Source organism: Limulus polyphemus, unplaced genomic scaffold (genome assembly GCF_000517525.1).
Source record: "Limulus polyphemus unplaced genomic scaffold, Limulus_polyphemus-2.1.2 Scaffold1844, whole genome shotgun sequence".
In the NCBI taxonomy this organism is placed as follows: Eukaryota; Metazoa; Arthropoda; class Merostomata; order Xiphosura; family Limulidae; genus Limulus; species Limulus polyphemus.
This window is the reverse complement of record NW_013667454.1, coordinates 79821-103374: the sequence shown is the minus strand read 5'-3', so window position 1 is coordinate 103374 and position 23554 is coordinate 79821. Positions and strand designations below refer to the sequence as shown.

Here is a 23554-nt window from a genome sequence, read left to right as displayed (position 1 = left end):
GACCCCATTCTACTTTAAATTATAATGAATATGTTTAAAGTACATCTTACTTTACAATGTTCATATCCATTATTGTTAATTTACTTGAAAATCTAAATATCCTGACAAATATTGGAAGATGATCAGGAATATCATGAGTTACTATAGAAAATGTAGCTTAAGATTATTGTTATAAGGTAGGACTTGTTAAAGTAATTTTAGTTGTCTAGTACATAGAAGGATGCATCCTTTAAAAAAAATAGTATTTAAGTAACAACTGATATGATTAGTATCGAACTTAAGCATATCAATATTTATGTCACTACCACTTATATAGTACTTAACATTTTTCGAATTACATTTCAGAAATATATTTTGTAATTGTGAGTATTGCTGTTTGATTTGTGTTGCTTATCTTTATTAGAATTTCACAAACTCTTGTCTATTTTATGTTCTCCTTTTTTGCTAAATGACACCAACAAAACAACTTATACCTTTTGTGTATGATGTTTTCATCAACAAATATTCTCTGGTGAAGTGAATAGCCAAGCACATCCACAGTCCCAACTTGTTTTTTGCATGCATAAAGTGTTTTTTGTTGTTGTTGTTATCAAAGTATACAAAGGTTACTATAATAAATGGCATACCACCAGATCTAGGCTTATGGAGTCAGTTTGCTATATTAATATTCCCTGGCATCTTAACTTTTGCAATTTTCATTAAAGTTTTATTCACTTCCTCGTTTTTAGTAACTTTCACCCCAGAAATTTTATCGACCCTTCTTCCCTGCTGTTTGACAGCATCAGTCAGTCATTGTATTTGAACTAGCCTGGTTTTGAAACAGTTACACCATTTGCTTTAATGTGATCTTTTCTTCTTCTTCAAGATTTTTACATTTACAGCCATGCCTTTCAGATTGTCCAACAGGTCAGCTAAAAACTCTCAGCTTTGTTTTATTTAATCAGTGTTAAGTGTAATGATAATAATATTTTTTGCTTTACCATGTTGTTTATACTTTTTTTTGTGGTAGTATCAATAATATTCTCAAGCAACCTTTTCTCCGTTTGTTCTATCTTTTGATAAGTATTCACACTATCTTCAGCAATACCGTGAGTTACTAGCCTCAGCCATATCACCAGTTGGTGATTTTTCTTTTTTTAGTTTCAGTAAAACATCTGTCATGCATCTTAAAAAAAAAACTCAACTAAAGCACATTTCTCTACATATCCCATAAGATCATTTTACTCGTATCTTTAATATCAATACGAGTCTCTTTTCACTGGAGTTACTCAAAAGAAGTGTTACTGACTCACCAACTAGTTTGAATCATACCTGCTTTACAGATAGGCTTGGAGAGGTTGTTACTGTCCATACCTATATTTGCAACTGTTACAGTAAAGAGTAGTATTTATCCACAAAAATGTGAGGTTTGTGATGTAGTGTGTGGAAGGAGAAGTACAGTGCTTCACTGCAAATGGATTGAAAGAGACCAGAGATGATTCTGAAGTTTAAATTACATAAACATTTTATTTAGCGAAGAAAATTGAAGAATGGCTAATTGTTCTTGTTAAGTAATGTTAGAAAATCTAACGGGTTGTATTTAAATATTTAAGGGAAGTTAACTTACACAATAAGCAGAAAGGGACAAATAAAGATAAATACATACTTCATCGGCAAGTTTTGGTGCCTTCAGGACAAAAATAAAGTCTACCATCCTCATATTTCAGAACCAGTCTCACAGAAAATTAGCAAAAGTTGCAATTACAAAGCACCTTCTCTCTGTTGCTGATCAATTATAAAACATGCTCTGGAAGGTAGAGGAATCTTTGTTTCATTTGAAAGTCATTAAAGTACACCCCATATACAAGGTCGAGAAGGACACAGTATAACTATCCATGAAACAGTAGATAAGTTCTTCAATGGTTAAGTTACAAAAAGTAGCTTTTTCTGGGTAAAGTTTTGCACATGAGCTGAACAATACATAGTATGTTTCAAAGGAAGAATTTGGTGATATTTACAATTTTGTAGATGAAAAAAACTGTGGGAGAGTAAGACATACAGTATTTGCACACCAAATTGCTTATGGGCTCATACACTGTGGGTTACATTGTCCATTATAACATACAAGTCACACATAATAAGAAAAAGTATTGCAGCTGATCCCACTATTATAGGTGGGACCTTCTATATATCTTACGTGAAGAATGAGTGATTTTGTTCAATGTTTTGGGTCAGTTCTTTGCATTTTGTAACAAAAAAAGTACAAAATTATTCAATATAATGAAATATTTGGGGCTCACTGATAGTGAACATTATAAAAACAAGTTAGTAATTCGAGAGCTATAAATCATACTCAACAATAATTTGCAAATTTTGCAGAAGATTTTTGTTCTGTTCATGTACCTGAAAAATATCTACTTAACAGTTCAAAGATGCTAGCAGTATGCATTTTGGAATATGCTCATTTGTTGTAAGTTTGTTAATTCACATGAAAATAAGAAAAATTTAACAGTATGTTTAAGTTTTTGAGAAACAAATGTTCATAGCTCTTCAAGATATTAGATTATTGTACATTTTGTGTTCAGCTCTCTGTCTCTTACAAACATTAGTTGTATTATGCACAATGCTCAAAATGCTCATGCATAAAGTGGTGATAGTGTTTTTCATTGTTTGTAATTCTTAATAAGGATACACAAGAAGTGGGGTACACAAAATTCCAAATCAGAGAAATGGGAGTGTGCATACCCCCACATTGCTCTCCAATTCGAGCACTGATTGTGCAAAATTAGAATTTAGATGTCAACCTTATTTGAAAAGAAATAATGTACAAATGCTAAGCTTATTAATTTTTATTTCTTCTATATTGTGGTAACTTGACGAAAATGCCATTTATATATAAAATTATATATATATGAAATTAATATTTAGAATGGAACAGTACTGGTGATGATAATGATAATATTTAAAGTTGTATATCAATAAAAAATTAAGAAGTAACATGAACATTCTGCAGAATTTCTAAGCTTTTAATTATAGAGAAACGAACACTATGTTTGTTTAAAACCATAGTAAACATTTTGGATGTTCCTAATGTTATTTAAGTTAATTTGTAACTCAAAGGGAATATTTATACTATGTTTCAGATTCACAGAGGATCCAAGTTGATGAAGAAACATGAAGGGAAACCTTTGTATGTAGAGGAGTAAGTTAATTTTTAGCATAAAAATTGCATGAGATATATATTTACTTTCTCAGATGATAAGTATATTTGTTATGATTGAAAAAGTTGTCTGTGCTGTAAACCTGGCTCTTTTTTTTTGGTTTTGTCTTAACTTAGGGCCGATGCATGGGTGGTTAGTACTGTGATGGGTAAATCTTACTGTTAGATCAGATAATAGTAGCCAAGAGTTCTCAGTGTTTGCTGTCATCTATCACATAGTTCACACAGGACTGGAAAACTCCTTCAATTGGGTTAAAGTGGGTTTTGTCCTGGAATTTTGAAAAAACTCCTTGAATTTGCCAGTACTTCCTTGGATTACATTAAATGATCATCAAACAACTCAAAAGTTCTTAAATGTTTCTCAAAAGTTATTTTATTTGATTGTTATCCTTTGCTAGGATAAGTTAACATGGTGACACCAGTTGTCATACAGATTTTTTTAGATTTTATTGCTGCTTCAGTGATACAAATCATGTATGTTTACAGCTGAGTAAACAAAGTTCTACTAAAAGTAGGGTGATTTTTTTTGTCACGAATATAGGTCAATGTGTGTATGTATAATATAAAGTGGGAGAGCAATAAACTATACAAAGACTGGGATAAGCCCTTCAAGATTGATAGAAGAAGGGCTTTATGAGTGAATTGTGGTTGCATGGTCGATCTCTCAAGTGGGAGAGAAAGTGCATTGAATTCACATTTACAGTTTTGAAAAGTGAAAAACATAAGTTAAATAGCACAGGGAGTAGGCACACTCAGTGTTCAAATTATATGTTTCTTTTGGCTAAAACAGGCAGCAGGCTGAAAAATCTATCACATTCCAAAGCTTTTCTAGTATCATGCAAAACTTTGTAATAGAAGGCAATGCACTAAGGGCAAAAATATTGTGGAGGATAATGTTAGGTACTTCTCACCAGTCATATCACTCATCTGAAAACTTGGACCAATTTTTTAGGTTATGTTTCTAGGAACACACAGTTGTAAAATAGTTTAACTCTTTCCTTAAAGGCATATTTTTCTGTGCATATCACGAGGCTTTACTGGGTTACATTCAAAATTTAATTAAATTACTTTATATCATGGTATACAAATGAACTTGACATCAAAATGGAGCTAATAATCTAAATTTTATAATATATAAGTTTTAAGTTCTTAATTTTATAAGGCAATATCAAAAAAAAATCTTGAACTTCCCCTAGTATGAGAATTATGACATTTGTTCTCTAGGTATTCCCTCTTCTCTAATTTATTTACCACCCCTCCAAGAAATACAAAATTTAATGCAAATTATTCATTATAATGTTGTTGTTATTACTCAGGCAAAGCATAATTTTTATAGCCTTCAATCTTATTTGGTTACAGAGCCATAAATCAGAAAATCAGACTCCTCCTGCCACACCCACCTCTCACATTCTCTGTTTCACAAGTTGCCAATAATTCTCTCTGACGTTTAATAGTATGTTATTTATAACCAATAGATAGCCAAAATTTCTATCTATCAAATAACATATTACATTACATTATTTTCTGTACAGAGAATTGTCCATTTCGCTTCAAGTTCAAACTTTATTCCCACAGGAAACTCATCAAAGATCTTTGCTGAATTTTTAATTTTTTCTCAGCCTTTCTAATTTACCTAGTGCCATTTCTTTCTTTTGAACCAAGATTTCAATGAGGTAGGTTGTGTCTTTAGTCTGCTCAAAATTTCATATTTTTTTAGACCCAAATACAGCATAGTTACTAAGCTTGATAAATTATAGTGGAATTCTGTGGTATTAATATAGTAAATTATAATTTTTTGTTATTCCAAAATGCATACGTGAAACCTTAAAAAATATTTTGTTTTACCTCCTCCATGTACCAAATTTGATAAGACTTAGCAACTTAAGCAAGCAGCAAATGAATACAAAGTTTGTAATTAGAAGAGATAATTGCTTTCTATACTTCTTTATTTGCTGATCCATGTTTTAAGAATATTAACTGAAATTTAAAAGCTTATTTGTAAATAATAATGTATATACTAATATATTGTATCGTAACTAAAATGTGAGTATTTTACAAAATACTGGTTTTCTAGAACACAACCAAGACAAGTCACTTTGTAAAGGCCAGTTTTATATTCTTGGATATGGTAACATGAGTGCACGTGCACCACATCATTGTAACTTCTGTAATGTTAATCAGTCAAGGCTGTAAGGTCAATAAAATAATAAATATATACAGATGTATAATGTTATGAGATTTAAGCTATTTAGATTAAACATTTGTGTTTTCGTGTTATAATTTGTAGTTATTTTAGAACAAAAGAAAGCATAATTTATACTTATTTTTTTATGGTGGTTATGAGGTAAGTCAAATCGACCAAACCCATACAGAGATACAATAGTAAAAATAACAGATAAAATATGAAGTTTTTCTAAAAAAAAATTTGCTAATTATCTGTAGGTTATAAAGATTTCACGTATGAAAATTTTCTGATGCATAAAAGTATTTTTAATCTTAAAATTAAAATTACTTTGCATGTTGGATAGTCATCAGTTGAAAAAAAAATACATGAGCAAATCATTACTTAAAAAAATCGTAAAACTTGATACAAAAATCTGATATTTTGCGTACAAAAGCCTCGTAATGTTTGCTGATAATCTGCAAAATTTTGTGAAGATACGCTTACTGTATTAAAAGTTATAGCATGAAAACTATAACAAACACAGATTTTTTTTATGAGATCGGTTCTTGGGACCAAGCTTATAGTGAGAGGGTTAAGCAGTTACTGTAAAAGAATATTTTGGTACCATATATGATACTTTAGGATGAGAGGCTGAATAAAAAGATGCAAGAAACACAAATGAACTCTCTTATAAGATTTTGGAATGATTACAATCAGATACTCCAACTCTAAGTTTCTTGATAAGTTGATCTTCACAGTATTTATTCCAGGTTATAAGAATTCTTATTCTTTCTTTCTCTCTCTTTTTTTTTGCAGATTAGTGAAGATACTTAATTAGACTATAGATATACAAGTACAAATTACATACATTGTGGACTACAAATCATTCACTTGATGGGAGTTTGAGAAAAAATTCCTGAAGAGTTAAATCCTTTCTTTCTTGAAATAAAACATTACAATTGGAGAAAGTTAAGCAGACATGACAATCACATTTTACACATCTGGAATTTATACTAACCAATTTAGTAGTGGTATGTTTTAATATGGCAGGTCAGGTTTGATTCCCTAAAAACTTAATATAAAAGTACAAAAAAAACTTCTTAAAACCAAATCATGTGTATATTCTGGTAGATATTTTTCCATATTTTATAGTTATCTTCATTTTCACCTATGATAAATAGAAACACTACAATACAGATTATGATGATAAAAAGGTTAATATAGTTGATGTTCTGCACCAGTATTTCCCGACGTTTTTTCCAACAGAACACCAGCTAGTTCCAGTCCCTAACTTTCAAGGACAGCTTCTAAAATATTAATTCATTTAAGTATTTTCAAACTACGTATTAAAACAACATTTCACAGTGGTGTAGGAAGATGGGGGAGAGGGTCAATATTTTCAATCTGTCCCAGTAAAAATGTATCAGAATTAGGAAAATTACTCTCAGGAGAATGCATAAAAATTTAATATAGAACCCGAGTGTGTTCAGGGCCCTGATTGGCACACATTCCCTCACTTCATTTAGTCCATGACTTTTATGTATGATGTAAAGTTACTAAGAAACTGAAATACTTTGTCAAATGGTTAATTATGCAACTGAGACTAGAATTTCTATTTCCCAGTATCTCAGCATAGTTCTAATATTTTCATAATTCTTGAAGCTCTTTGCAATTTCAGCAGTTAATATTAATATACATTTTAAAAGTGCATTAAAAACATAAACTCTATACTTTTCTAGTTTTGTTACTCCCAGCTACTTCCTTGGTATCTGAATCCCGTATTTGCTAAAATATCCAAGATCTGCAGCCTCTCGAGTATACCGAAAAAACACTAATATCTTACAAATATGATTGATTTGAGATGATAAGTTAGCAATTTTTGTCATATTTTTAAGAGTTACTTACAGACATACATTCATAGAACAATACTTTTAATTCCTATGTGTTTCTTGAAATTGGCAAATTTGTTTTTTATTCAAACACAAAGACATCACTGTCATGATATAAATGACAGTTTAGTGTAGATGTTATTGATTAACTTAATTTTTGGGTGAATTTTTATGATTATTTAGTAACAAGAGAGTTAGAAGCAGTTATTTAAAGTAAATGTTATGACAAGTTTTGTTGTGTAACTCTGTAAGAGTCATACATTGTGTTTGTAACTCATTGATGTCGAGATAATCAAATGTCATGTGAAATTTATTGATGTCGAGGATATAGAGAGCTGACAGTTAAGTAATGAACATATAAATGGTGTGAAATAAGTGGGAAAAGTAGACAGACACAGGGACAAGAAAGTCATGAGAAGTAGAAGTTTAGCCAAGGAAAGTTGAACATAAAGTTAACTGCCGTAGGAGTGAAAGGCCTAATGGTTAATATAGGCCCAATGATTAAAAGAAATAAGAAGTATAGTTTATTCCATCATAGTGAGTTCTAAAGTAATTGAACCAGCCTGAGTGCACTTTGCGAAAAGGGACAGATAATATCTGAAGTATGAGAACCATACGAGTACTGGAAGAGCGGTATACAACCGTGGTAACTCATGCTATAATTGTAAGTGAAGTATACATGGAATACTAGTGCAATAGTAATAGAGAAAAATACTTTGGCTTGCCAACTGAAATTCTAAAACAATTGAATAGGCCCAAGTGGACTTTAGACAAGAAGAAGAGAACTATATAGTGTTTATGCTATGCCTATGATCTCTATAATGTAAAGAATATTTTGTACATACGTTTAACTAGTTCCAAATATATATATATTATTTTGAAAACAAGTGGAGTGAGTGCTGTTCGTTGATTTTCGAATTTATTGCCAACAAATTTCAGGCACCTGCTGTAGAAGAATCCTTAGCTCAACACACACCTATATATACATTTTACTACAACTCAAAAAACTCTTGACAGTTACAAAGGAACAAAGTGTAATGCTGTAGAACAGTATAAAAATTCTTCTCCTTAATGTTTTCTGCAGCTCTCTTTACAGGATGACATGGGGCTTACTGAGGAGTTCAAAACTGGACACTTCAACATCTTATTCAACAACTGTACCTAAGCTCAAACATTTATTTGTCACTTGGTTTTCTGTCTTTCATTGTCTTCTCACTGGGAAATCCAATATCAACTTTCTTGTAGTAAACATTAATTTTTATATATGTGTGTATATATATATATATATATATATATATTATTTGTGCTTAAGTTTGATCAGATATATATTCTTCAATAAGTTTGTCAACATTAATTTTAATATTGTTTTTTTTTTACAAATGTGTTGTCTGTTGAATTGATATATTGTGACATCAGATTTGGTAAAAAATCTCGTATATAATATTTGTTTTGTGTAGTATGTGTGTGTAATGATCCATAATACTTTTATGACAGAAAGTAGATTTCAGAAAGAATAGTTATTTATTGAAAATTTGGATACCTTATTCTTCGAAGAAGTGTGTAATGTAAAAATAGATCAGTTGTGCTTGCTTTAATCCAGTTATTTTGTGTTCTAGATATCGAAGTATAATTCAAAGTGGTTGTGCTAAACATGATAGTCGCTCTGTTGAATTCTACTGTGAAGATGATGACCAAGTTGTTTGCAGCTATTGTGTTGTCATGGGAGATCACAAAGGACATAGCGTTATCTCCTTAGTGGAGAAGGTACAGATTCAGTCAGTTAAATAGATATATATATATATATATATCATAGGAGCAGTTTACCTCTTTCAAAGAAATCTTAACTATATATTTTCTACAAATGATTATAGTTTATGTGATTTTGTGTTCATTGATAAAAAGGGATCAGGATGATAGGAAATTGTAATAGTTTTTTTTGTCATGATAGTTAGTTTACTTGTAAATATAATAAAAAAAATTAACAATTACAGTTCTCATTTATAATGTGTTTTCACATATATTATACCTAAAACAGGATAATGAATTTTCACAGACTCCTTCTCAATTTCTTCTGCCATTTTGTACTGGAGATACTTGAATTACACCTAGTTTTATTATTATTATTACTATAATCCTGATTTTATGGCATTGCATGCATGAAATAGGATTTTTTTTATAGAACCAGTCTTGTACCGATGATTTACGATGTGCGATTGCAGAAGGTCAAAAGTTTCGCTCTCGCCTGAAGTTAACAGAAAAGGTAATGTACATTTTTAACTGCTATTTTGTCATGCACTTACTACTTCAGAAATTTCAGTTAGCTTAAAAAATAAATATTGTTACTACAGCACACTTCTTTTGTAAAGAAACAAAGTTTTGGTCTCTAGCTGTCAGACTGATAGTTCTTTGTCAAGAGTTATAATATCTAAAACAAACAAAGTGCAGTCCATCATATCAGGGTTTGCAGAGATCTTTGAACTTAATGAAAAAACAAGTTCTAAAAATCTCACTACTGGAAACCCTGGAAAAGAGCTGTCTTTAAGTTATAGTCCTAGAAAAGTCCTGAACCTTTAGTTTCAATAAAAAAAACTCCAATTAAATATTCTGCTTTATCTAGAAAAAAATAAAAAAAATAAAAGTTTGGTTATCAGAATTGAGTTTATTTATATTTCGTGTTGAGCATTGTAAGTGTTGTGCCTTGTGAGGTTTAAGACAGTTGCAAAAACATTTGGTGAATAAAAATTCCAGGAAAATACAAGTATAATCCAGCATGGAAGGATTTGAGACTCCTAGAAGCTTGACTATTAACCCTGTTATATATTTAATCAACAGTTATATTTAATTTAAAAAATATATTTCTGTAAGATGTAAAGAGTAAAGTTGCTTATTTTTTTGTGTACCAACTTGTATGACACTATCCCAAAAAAAGATTGAGCTATTAAATATTTTGATTTTGAAACAGAGAGATAAACAAATAAAAGCTTTAGGTACAAAATGTCATTGAGCCAAGATGTATCTCAGATTTCTTATCATACGACATCAAAAATCTATTGTAAATCTGGAAATTATATTTTAATCTTGTATTGTTGAAGAAATCTATGTCTGACTGTCTTTTTTTCTTGCAGAAACTGTCAGAGCTAATTCCGGAAGAGAAAATTGATACAGCTCTTCTTGCCAAGGAAGTTCACTCACGGTTTCACACAATTCACGGTTTGTTGCAGCTCAGGTGAGTGCACCGGGATACGTATACAGTATTTGAATTAATTTTGGAAATAGTGAATAAAATGTGTGTAAAATGCAAGTATTATAAGATTACTCTTCCATTGTTGTATGAGAATGAACTGCACCACACTACAGGCATGTATTCATAACTTTCTTCAGGTGTTCCCCTCATTTTCAACGGAGAATGAGGAGGATAAATTTGATTTTTTCCTTCTCCTGGTTATGCTTTGGGAACTTCTCTTCCTGTTGAAGAGAAACCTTAAAACTTCCTCACATTATCAGTACTTATTTTCACAGATATGCTCTATTCTTTTTCTTTTGTTCTTGTCATATTATTCTTTTTCCATACTTCTTAATCCTAATCCTAACTAATCCTTTTCCTTGACCAGTTACATTCCTGCAACTTCAAGCCTCTCCATTTCCATCTAACTGATTCTTTTATCCTCAGTTTTAGTTATTCTGAATCCCCTTTTGCAATTCCCACATTGTTTGGGATTGCCTTTACCTGTTCTGGGGTGGGGGAGCAGACAATTTGGCATCAGTTTTGCCCTCCATTGCCCAATATTCCTGTATTCAACTGATCTTCTTTACCTCTCCTCTCTACACCAAGTCTGAAGCACTTCACCATGCCCAGAAAAATTTGTGGACAAATCTTGTTTCGTTCACTTCTCCACTGTGGCCTGTTCTACTTCTACCATTTCCCTGCTCACTCAGCTCTTTGGTGCTAGGAATTGTTGGGTAGGGATACTCATATATCCCAAGTTTGACTTCCTTCTTCCCTTGTACTAGATCTTTGCCTGGTCCCTTTCTTTGCCTGAAGTTTTGGAGGTATTCCTGATTTGAATGAATCATTGGCTGAGGCTGCCTGTAACCAATCTTTGCCTTTGTCTTTTCTTTCCACACTGTCTCAAACCCAACCCTCCACCATTGTACTCCAACTTAGTCTCCATTTTCCCATCTTTCCATTCCCACTTTCTAACAAGCTCATTGGTGATGATTACGTTTAGTTGTTTCCTGTAGGTGCCTGGCTATCATGGTTTGAGCTCCTGTCCACACAGGTGTTATTCTACTTTTTACCCATGGACTTTCTCTCCAATTCTTTTCCTCTTCTCACCTCTCATCATGTTTCCTTTCCTCTTTCTAATCCCATGTATGTACAATATCTTATTCACCTGGGAGTATTTTTCAACTCATTTCTTAACTGTGTTCATCCTCCTCCAATCTGCTTGCAAGCTATGGAACTTCTAGTCACCAGGGTTTGAGAGGTTTTTAGCATGTAGAGACCATAGATTCATCAGAACTGCTTAGCCTTTCTGTTTACACGTATATGCACTTCCCCAATTGGTTCTTGCATGACCAGAAGAACCTCTCATGGGAAGCTTTGAGCTTAATGACTCACCTCTCCTCTACTTGAAGATTTGTATTGATGGCTAGACCAATACAATATTACAATTGGTGTTTCATTACTTCCAATCAAACTGGACCTGCACCTGTTCATGAAGGCTTCCCCCTCTTTTTGGGGAGCATCTTTGAATGACAATTTCACATCTAACACATGGACCAAGGACGAGTCCTCTCTTTATATCGTTGCACTCGAACTTCCAGTAGTCTGTTGGGCATGCTCCTGTTTCTTACCCCTCCTAGTTGATTATTTTGTTAGGATCCATTCTAACAACACCTCAGTTTTTCCTATATCAACTGCTAAAGGGGAACCCAGTGCAGGACCCCTTGTTTTCAAACCCTGGACCTTCCTTATTGGCCAGTTCTGTATGATTTTATCTCTTTGCCTGTCATATTCTGGGTATTATGAACCTGGTTGTGGGCCATTTCTCTCAGCTGGTCCATATAATGTCCATGAAATGGTCTCTTCACTTGAGATTTTCTGTTCAGGGTACTCTCTCATGTGGGCTCCACTCATTGATTCCTTACTACCCCTCTCATTTCCAATCCCTGACTGTCAGTGCCTTCAGCTAGAACTGGTCTTATCATTTTCATCATGCTTACCTATCTCTTTGTCTTCTACCTGGGGTTCTGGCCTTAATTCTAGGAACTCTTTGTCATGTCCTCTTGGTGGTACCTCTTTGGTTAGCTCAATCATTGTTTTTTCTTCTATGCCACCTGACAACCCAATCCCCCTCTTTCCCTGCCAACTATACTCTCTCTCCTTCTTCAACATCACATGTCACTATTCCATCATGAGATCTTGTCCCTCCACATTCATGTTTGGGATTTTTCTGGTCCATTGCATATTGAATCAGACTTTCCAATCAGGTAGCCTTTTCCACTCCTGTTGTACTTAGAATATCTTATCCATCTACCTGTGTAAGTGATGTGTCTTTGAATGTTGGTCCTTCTTCTGCAGCCTGAGTCTGTACAGTAAAGTTGAAATGAGCATGTCATAGAATACTGTGCCTTCCTCCTGCAACCTGCGACCATCTAGTAGAGTCAAGTTGAGCACTCACCACTATACTGTGTCCTACTCCTGAGGTCATGTCTGTTCACTATTGTTGAGTTGAGCATGCTGTATACACATGTGCCCTCCTCCTGCAGACATCACCTGTTCAGTTGAGATGAGCATGCTGTATACACATATGCCCTCCTCCTGTAGACATCACCTGTTTAGTTGAGGTGAGCATGCTGTATACAAGTGCCCTTCTTCTGCAGAGATCACCTGTTCGGTTGAGGTGAGCATGCTGTGTACACATAAGCCCTAGTCCTGCAGACATCACCTGTTCAGTTGAGTTGAAGTGAGCATGCTGTATACACAAGTGCCCTCCTCCTGTAGACATCACCTGTTTAGTTGAGTTGAGCATGATGTATACATGTGCCCTTCTCCTGCAGACATCACCTGTTTAGTAGGGTTGAGGTGAGCATGCTGTATACATGTGCCCTTTTGCAGACATCATCTGTTTAGTAGGGTTGAGGTGAGCATGCTGTATACACAAGTGCCCTTCTCCTGCAGACATCACCTGTTTAGTTGAGATGAGCATGCTGTATTACACATGTGCCCTCCTCCTGTAGATATCACCTGTTCAGTAGGGTTGAGGTGATCATGCTATATACACATACATGCCCTCCTCCTGCAGCTGATGTCTGTTCAGTTGAGTTGAGGTGTAAACACACATCATTCCACACACTATGGCATGAATATTGTTCCCTTCTCAAGCAGCAGATGTCTGCCCAATGATGGTAGAGATGAGGTGAGCATTGTACAGTCTGAATGAGCCCCAACCACACGATATATATATTGGCTCTCTGACTTCTTGTATGTAAGTACTCGGATGGCCATGTTGTTGTTCTGCCATGCAACACATGGGGCTTGTTTGCCTCTTCCTCCCTTCTTCCTTGATGAAGTGTAAGCTCTGTAAGAGATATGATGCGGTCTCCCACAAGTGTGCCCCTGTAGAGCCCTTGCCATTGGGTGTCACCCTCCATGAGTTTCCCTCGAGTGCTTTCTGAAGGGAAGTCATCTAAGTAAGTCTTTATATTGGTCCCTCCACCACTTCAATGTAGATTCTAGCTTAACTGTGGGAAGAAGTTTGAATCTTCTCAGAAGTTAACATTTTCCTTACCTGAACATGTATTGCCAATAGATACTCACCTCCGCATGCATGTTCCTTCCCTTCCTCAAAGCATAGAGGGAGTTAGTGCACAAGGAAATATGTCACCTTCCTATTACTGCATTATGCAGTAACATAATTCACAAGAAATCTGTTGAGATTACGTGGAAGTAGCTTAAAGGCTAGTGGCTTTTAAGTTTTCAAAGCAGATGCACGGGGAAGATAACTTAATTGTGTGATGAGGTGAGTATCTATTGGAAATACATTTTCAGGTAAGAAAAAATGTTAACTTTAAGTAGGAGCTATATGGAAATTCTGAAGAGGATGTGAAAAATAAGCACTGTTTGTTATAGAAGTGATTGAGGTAGAAAGCTCAAGCTTTTCAAAGCTAATGTTAGTTTACTCATTTTTATGATAAATAATCCATAAGAGATCTTGCCAATGATTTAGCTGTTAGTACAAGTGTGAATGTTACATCCTGAACAGTAACATACACAACAGCACTAAGTGGCCTCCATGTAGCTGCTCAAAACCACTGCTGAGGAGTGAAGACTGAAATCACACTTCAAACAATGAAATGAGCAAATGTTCCATACAAATAAATCAAAGTTTAAATGGTTTGGCAACATTGAATGATACTTCATTCAATGACAACATACGACTAATAGAATGAAGCATGCTGGGGGGGGGGGGGACCTATATAATGCATATCAGCCAGTAGTTTTAGAAATTTACACTAAATTGGTGGCACCCTCACTGCTGACAGGTACAACATATTCCTGTGCATCATGTCATTCCCACAAGAAAAAAGTTTCTTTAGCAAGGATTCATCCTTCCAGCAAATAGTAATCCCAATCATTCAGAAAATATGGTGAAATGATATATGGAAAGAAAAAGAGACTGATGGAACATTTGCAACAGTGGTTTGGCCTTTACACACACGTGCACACAGTTTGGATATAAATGTTATTTGGGCAATATGTAGAAACTGATAAGGTTAAACAACAGCAAAACAACTTTACTGAATTGTGAGGAATAATACAAGACAAGACATTTGGAACAATATTTCACAATCATAAATTGATAAGTTTTCAATAATGTAAAAACTAGGTGTACTATTCTGTGTAAAGCAAATAGAGAATGTTAGAGCATTGTTCATCTTATGCATTTTTCATTTGTATTTTCTGTGTTGTATCAATGCCCTTTATTTGCAATTTGATTACCCATTATTTTTGACTCCTGTAAATGTATCACCTGTGCATGTCTCTTAATGTTTGTCCAACTTTTGTCACCTTTCTCTTGACTATCCTACCATCAGCCATTTTTCTTCCTTTTACCTGGCTGTTCAATAGTGGATCAACTTTCTCCCCTTTTGCCAGTTATTGGGTGGTCTTGTCTACAACATTTTGCCTTTCTCGATACCAGAAGGTGTTTTCGTTCTCAGATCTCTCCACCTTTTTCTTGTCCTCCCTTATTCATATACCCACTTGTCCTGTTCACACAACTGACTGGGACCTCAATGTCATGCTGCACACACTTACTTGTGCCTCTTTCAAGCCATTGGCACTCTGCGACCTATGCCATCTTTCTCTTAAAACATATTTCATCTTCCTTCTCGCCTGTACTTTATATGTTGACATTTGCTCTTATGTTCCATTATAAATTATATTGAAATATTTTTGGGAATGTAATTTGGTGTTTTCCACTCTCTTCATACTGTGTGAAATAACTTTTTCAGGGAATTGGAAATCATTAAAGAATTGGAAAGCCTATCAAGTGAACATATAACTCTTTTGGAGAAAATGGTAAGTAGGCCAGTATACCACCAGTTTATCAACAAAACTTGTAAATGTTGAAAGTCAAAAGAAAAAAAAAATTGAATATTTTCTGTAATGAAAATTATAGCTGCAGAGTAAAATAGCTTTCAAATTGATTCAATCATCTTTATTGAAATGAAAACATGGTGAAATTAAAAGTTGGAAAGTTTGAACTTTTTCTTCTGTTTTTTCTTTACTATCAAACCCAGAAAGTGATCATTTCCATAATTACATACACTAAAACTTCTGTTCCTTAAGGGTGAGATTCACCCAACTCTAGTAATGAGCTCTGACTTAAGAGGACAGAAATGTATTTAAATTCTCTCTCTGGCTGGTAATTTGTTTTGTTTAGAAAAGGTGGGTGGATTTTTCAGTAGCCATCTTCCAATGAAAATCTGGTATGTTGTTACTAATGAAATTCAGTTCTAGGTCAAACCACTCAAAGGCACTTCCTTAATTGGTCAGTCAGAAATCACTTTCTCATAGTAATGGGACGTTAATAATAGTGCAAGTAAGATTTGTTCCCCTAATTGTCTGTAAATACCATTGGTTTGATTGATAAACCAAATATCCAATGGTAACAAACAGGCTGTTGTGTTTGGTTGACAACTGTTGATCACATGCAACTCTTAGTTTTTAGTGTATATTTGTTCAGTATATAAGATGACTTGTAAATAAAGTATTACAAAAATACTATGGAATTATCTTGCCACACGAAATGACTGTTTTCTTTTCATCAGAAAAGAATTGCAATAATGCTCTTTTTCTGTCATTGAACATTGCAAACCTTCTGGTTATTATTTGACAATTATAAATTAATATGTAAACTAGGGAATACTGTAACAGGTGTCTGTTATATTTAGCATTTCCATCTATATCGAAATAAGTATATGATAAACATGATATAAAGATCATATTTGTGTTATTAGTATGTATATAGACACATGCATATATGTATATCATTCACCTCTCTGACTAACTTTCATGTATATCGGGGTGTATACCCATCCCTGAAAGTCCTTGAAATTGAGAATGGAATTTCAAGGTCTTGAAAAGGGGCCTTTTTGCAAAAGCACTTGAAAATATTATAATAGCAGAATATATTGATATATCAAATTTTAACTCATGTTGTGGAGTTGAGCACAGTAAATAAAGTCTTTCTTTTCTCTTCTTTTTAATCTACATTCATATGTTAAACAAATAAGTAGGAAGTTTATAAAATTTCAGTGGAATTCGATAGATTTTGATGTAGATTTTAGCTTTCAAAAAGTGCTTGAAAAACATTCTGAGAGTGATTAGAAAGTGCTTGAAATGGATCTGAGCAATTTAGTATGAACTTTGTGTACATTCAGGCATTACCATGTTCATCCAATAGTAATGACTTTATCCTTCTGTTTAACTCAACTGTTGATGCTACCAAACATTAGCCACAATTATAACTATGATCAATCATTATAACATCTTGTTTTTACTTTTGCTGCATTTTCTGAATTGGTAAAAAACCAAAAAAGGTCATTTTCACTAAATGAAATTTGAATTACAAATTGTCCTCTTTATTTGAAAGAAAAGTTGAATATATCCAACTCAAAATACTTTATACACTTCTTCAACAAGAGAAACCAGTTTGATATTGACATTTTCATGTGCGATGACATCTAAACAATAGTCTGTTTTCTAAAGGTTGGAATTATCTTTGATCCTAAGTTTTCATGACATTTTACACAAAATAGATATATCAAGTGAAGAGGTGACAGTTTACTTTGTATGAATAAGACAAACCTCTTTCGTTACATCAGAAAAATTCCTCGGTGTAATTTGATTCAGCCATGGTTTCCTTTTCTGACATTGGTGTATTAGTGACACAAATTACATACCCCATACCATACTAATACGACAGAAGACAAGGTCATATCCTGAGGCTAGTAACAGCTACATTGTCCACTTACTAGTATGGACACTGTGCCTGCTCTGTAATGATAACCAAACCAATTAAAAATGGAGGCAGAAGTTGTTATGTTCTGTTTACACAATTTTTCAGACCCAGTGAAACTTGTTAAAAACCCTGAAGGAATGAGAAGTACAATGAAATAAATAATAATAAATAAAGTTAATTCTATTTTACTACTATTTTACTGTTTTGTACTATTCATAATGATATTCTTGTATCTTTTGGTTTTTTTAAGATTACAAATTGATGAGTGTATTTAATACTTTTCTCACATTTTTCACAACTTGCATGTTCTCTAAAACCTTTGAGATATCCACATAAAACATCGATAGCTGATTTCAGTTTGACTACCAATTTATTCACCATAACACTAATGCAGCTGTGATAAAGTTATGAATTATCAAAGTCAGACCGAGTTATCAAATGGACAGAAAGTAGTGGTAAACATGACTCTATTGCATACTTTGAATACGTAGATTATTTGTCAAAATGTTAGTTGACCCTCAATATTATACAAGAACAGTATATTGAAGAAATTCAGCCATCTCAGTGAGTTTGTTATCTCACTAACCCTAAGATATTGTAAAGTCAAATAATGAAGATGAAGACGGTTGATAAAAGATAAAACCTTTTATTTGCAAGGTTCGAATATTTCGGAACAACATATTCCATCTTCAGCGAAATCTGAAAATTGTGTTACAAAGATGATTAATTATATTATAATAACATAATCATTAGTTTACTTAGTTATTAAGAAAAATGGTAAATGGACAGATAAAACAGTGTGTGTGTGTATATATATTACACAACAGCTGAGTTAAGTGTGAGAATTTAGAACAATTTCAGATCTAAAAAGCTTTGTGAATCGATACGATTCAGACGGTCTTTAGCTATGAGTAGACTTTCTCTATCATCACCACAGGATCTTCAGACTTTGACCTCTACATAAAATTGTTCTAAATTTTCACACTTAACTAAGCTGTTGTGTAATATATATATATATATATATATATATAAATTGTTTCATCCATTCATTTGCCACTTTTCTTAATAACTAAGTAAACTAATGATTTTGTCATTATATTGTAATTTTAGTAATAATCATCTTTGTAACACAATTTCCATACTTCACTGAAGATGGAATAAGTTATTCTGAAACGTTCAAACATTTTAAATAAAATGTTTTATCAACCATCTTTACCTTCATTATTAAACTTCAGTTTCTGCATCATGAATCCATTGCTATTGTAAAGTCTACAGGTTACACATTGCTCAAGGTTACTCACAGTGAGAAACGTTACATACAACTGATCATTAGTTGTCAATCCTTTACTGGTTTTATGACTAAGATGTCACTTTTCAGCAAGCTTTAAAAGCTACACAGTGAAAAATAACTAATTTTCTTGTACAGATGTATGTGTATGTGTCTCTTACATTTTTGGGTAATTATGTTCTATCTATATTTTATCGGAAAAACTGTATTGATTTCTCTTGTAAAGGTGCAAGAGTTTTTTGTTTTTCAATCTGTATTTAGTAGAAGATATTTCAAGCTATCACAGTTTTATGTAAGTAAGTAATTGGAAAACATTTAAAGAAAATGTTTGAGAATAAAATCTTCGACACTGAATTTCTTAGTTGCTTGTGAAGTATAGACACCGAGTGTTTTTTGGGTTTCTTTATCAAGATCCTTGTTGATTTTATTTGGTGAATTTGAACGTGCAAGACTTTCTGCTTTGTTCAAATTTTTTCTGTTTAGTGTATAATCAAATGGTATCGGGTAATTTGTTAACGTTTCCTCATTGTTATATCAGAATCAGTCAACAGAGTTATAAAATACCACAAGAGGTCATCAAGGGAAATTTTTGTATATGTTTAACGTTCTACACATTCCTGCTGAGATGGTAATTACTGAACTTTTAAATGAAGGTTTAATTTGTATAATACAATATGCAGTGTGTTTGCTAGCAGCCTGGGTTTGTTAAAACAATATATGTACACTTTATAGTTTGTGCTTATGAGTATTAAGTATTTGGCTCACCTAGTTTGAATTTTTAACAGTGGTTACTAGTGTAATTAATCTTCTTGTTACCAACAGGTTAAGGCACATATCACAATGTTTCAGAATGTTATGTCAAAATTGAATTAAATAACTTTATTATCGTTGATTGTCAATAAGATTGGCATTACAATGTAGTTTATAATCCATATTTCAATATTATATATGTTTTAATATCCTAATTCTAAAGAAAATAAAAAGATAAATTAAATTTTTTTGTGTGTCATATGGTATGTCTTGTCTTATTGCTAAGTTTATATTTTATTATGCTTACCATACAGTAGTGGTTAATGAATTAGAAATTCAAATTTCAGACATTTTCAAGCTAGAATATACAGTAAGAACCTCCCACCTTTTTGATTTGCTGAGATAGTAATGTATATTTCTAACCTACCAGGGTAGCCCTGCCCACTACTCCATTTTTTTGAAATCTCTTGCCTAGTCATGCTTACTTTTCTTTAATTCATTTTTATAACCAATAGAAAGAGCATGTTCCAAACTACGTAATTTCACTGGTAATGGTGAAGACTGTTGATTAAGTCATTGCTCTGAACAGAAATGAGACTTTTCTAACTCACATACAATTTAGTTACAGTGGTTTTATGTACACAAGGATAGTGATTTGATAATTTTTTGGTTTTCTAAAATGCATCTTTGAAATCTACAAAAATTAATTTGTCTTTCCCATCCATTTGAGAGAATAAACATGGCATACGATGGGGCTTAGCAACTATAATGGATGAGTGTAAGTAAACTTCGTAACATCGTAAGTTTATTTACTGTTTTATGTTGTTGTTTTTTTTATGTTCCTAAACACTTACATACTTTGTCCACCTATACTGCTAGATTCTGACCATCCCAGGAGGAAAACTAATATCCAAGCACCTACCAAGTTTATTGGTTTGGCCTGGACTTTGTACAGAGCCATATTTATAACATTTTTTTTGCACATTTATTACTTTAAACAATTCTCATTGCAACCACTGTACTGTAAAGAAGCCGATAAACCTTCTCCCATTGTGATCGTGGAGCTAGAGTTATGATAAACTCTGTCAAATGGCAGGAGAGGTGATTCATTGCTTTAGATTTGGCAGGTTTCTACTTCAGCCACTAACAATAAAATGAACATAGGAAGTATATGTGAAAAGATTAGAATTAGAAACTCTCGGGAGAAGTATTTTGGAACTTCATGGTCAATACTAAAAAGGATAGAACAGTATTACTCACTCTGTTTTGAAATTTCAACCAATAAAGTTTTATAGTGGTTAAAGGGTTGATCAAATTGATCACCTCCATGTAGAGTTAGGGTAGAGAAAATAACAGATAAAATATAGGCTTTTTGAAGAAAAAACGTTGGATATTTATATAGGAATTTTTATAGATTATGCAAATGAAATTTGTAAACTTCCATATGAAGAAAAGTATTTTAATCTTTACACGAAAATCATTTTGCACTCAAAGCTGTCAACACTCTGACTTCATATGTTCACAAACAAATTGTTAGTAAAAATACTTAATTAAAGATTCTGATTTTTTTGTCTAAAAATGTTTTGTAATGTAAACTAATAGCATGAAAAATTTCATGAAGATATTCAAAATATGTTAAAAATTGTTAATAGTTGTAGTACAGAAGCTAATTATTACTTTGGGGTCAAGTGATCAGTGTAATCCACCAAGGCAATCATGAAAGAGTAACAAGGCCTTTAAAGTAGCATCATAGGAACAGTAATCAAAGTATAACCAGTAGTTAGTGTGCCAGGCTAGAGATCTGTGGTTTCATGATTTGTGTCATGTTACTGCCAAAAAATAAGATAGCATAGATGATCCAGTTAGCAATCTCGTATAGCTTCTAAAATGTGCAGTGTTTTCTTGGTGTTCCATGTAGAAGGTACTCATGTTATTGAGTTCTCATTTCAAGGCTTGTCACTCAATTACTTGAGAACCTACTTTACCTAGGTTTTTGTGGTTGCCAGTAGAGAAACGTTTAGAAATATTTTCCAAGATTTCTTTGTGAACTGAAAAAATAAAGATATTTGTATTAAAACATGATAGATATTCTTGTAAACTGGTATTATCAGTGTCTGATTTTCATGTACAGTCATTTATCTGTTCCTCACTGAAATTCACTTTTCAGTGAGGAAAAAATTTATAAGTAAGTTATCAGTGTCTGGTACATCATTAGAAAGAAAACATGTTTTGTTGTTTAGAGGCAAGAGGCTTCTGATCAGCTGAAACAGTTAACAGCTTTGATAAGAGGTAAGATTTCAAGTGAATCAAGTTCTTTTATGTAAACACTATTTAAATATGTTCTCAGTACTTGTGAATTTATGATAGACATATGAATGAATTCTGGTGTCTTCCTCATGGTGTTTTTCTTTATTGTGAATATTTTCCTGTTTTGAATATCTGTATGTTTTCACCATTTTATTTAAAGATTTCTTGACAAAAATAGAACATTTACTTAGTGTAATCTGTTTAAAATTATTGACTTAACCTTGGTAAACCTAAAAATAGTTTCACTGAAGTAGAAAGAAAATGTATTCAAAGATTGTTATCTTTATTTATATTAAGTAAAAATTTGTTGTTTCCCTTATTATGAGTTTAAAAGAATATTTTTTTAATTATTCAAGGCTCTCGCTTTGTAGTTAGCATGTCAAGCTATGGATTGAAGGGTTTGAATTTCGATGCTTCCGAACTTGCTTCACAATTTTAGCTGTGAACTTTTTATAAAAGTAATGGAAATGAAATCTAAGACACCCTTGACCAAGTTACCAAATTTGAAGAAACCTGAAATAAAAAAACTTGTAAGGCTAAAATTGGCCAAAGCTCTGCAATTAACAATAAGCGTAATAGCAAGATTTTAACTGTTTCGATAGTTGAAATAATTAAAAATATCAGTAATCAGAAATTGTTATTTCTATTAGTTGATTATTTTCATGACAGTCAGTATAACTTTGATCAATCGATTAGGTTACTACATTAATTGATGTAATCACTGCTTATAGGTTATTGTTTAAATCAACCAGCTCTTTGCCCACATACATACAAGGTGGTGCTCTTCATGTTTCATATAATTATATTTTTTTATCGACTTTTTATGATTTTCAGATTCCAGTTAGTTTCGAACTTCTGTAGACACAACTGATAAAGTCTAGACTAGAAATGACTTTTAAACAATGAGACTTGCTATAGAGAATGATTGACTAATTTTATCATTTTTCTTATAATGAGGCAAATGGTTTTCATACTTGTTCAGTATATCTGTGCCAGTGGTTAAGGCTGCAGTTTTTTCTAAACTTCAAGGAACCATATTATTAGAAATTTTTAAAACATGAAAGAATTAAGACTTGTATTTAAGAGTAAACCAGCAGTGAAATATCAACAGTAATGCAAGATATGGGAGGTACTTCTGGTAAGTACCGCAGCTGTTGAGGATTCCCTCTTGTATTGTGATAGCAGCAGCACTTGAAATCCTTTTAGGCAGGATTTGAGTAAATTAAAACGGGGGACCCCCCCCCCCCCCCACACACACACACACTTTATTAACTATATTTTTGTGCACCATCAATACCAAACGTGGGGTGTGCGTATACCTGATTTTATTTTATTACTCATCAGAATTTCTACCATCCAATTGAAATCCTTTTAGGCAGGATTTGAGTAAATTAATACGTGAGACCTCCCCCCCCCCCCCCCCCC

At 32.9% G+C, this 23554-nt stretch overlaps 1 protein-coding gene across 1 annotated transcript in view; it reads left to right on the top strand.

Annotated features, from left to right (window-relative positions):
• LOC106465122 (RING finger protein 17-like) overlaps positions 1-23554 on the top strand; it is a 102294-nt gene that overhangs the window by 20438 nt on the left and 58302 nt on the right. Inside the window, exons 6-11 of the mRNA XM_022392960.1 lie at positions 3123-3181; positions 8869-9016; positions 9432-9512; positions 10378-10478; positions 15773-15839; positions 22063-22111. Of these exons, the coding sequence (XP_022248668.1) occupies positions 3123-3181; positions 8869-9016; positions 9432-9512; positions 10378-10478; positions 15773-15839; positions 22063-22111 (505 nt within the window). The remainder of the gene's footprint in view (positions 1-3122; positions 3182-8868; positions 9017-9431; positions 9513-10377; positions 10479-15772; positions 15840-22062; positions 22112-23554) is intronic.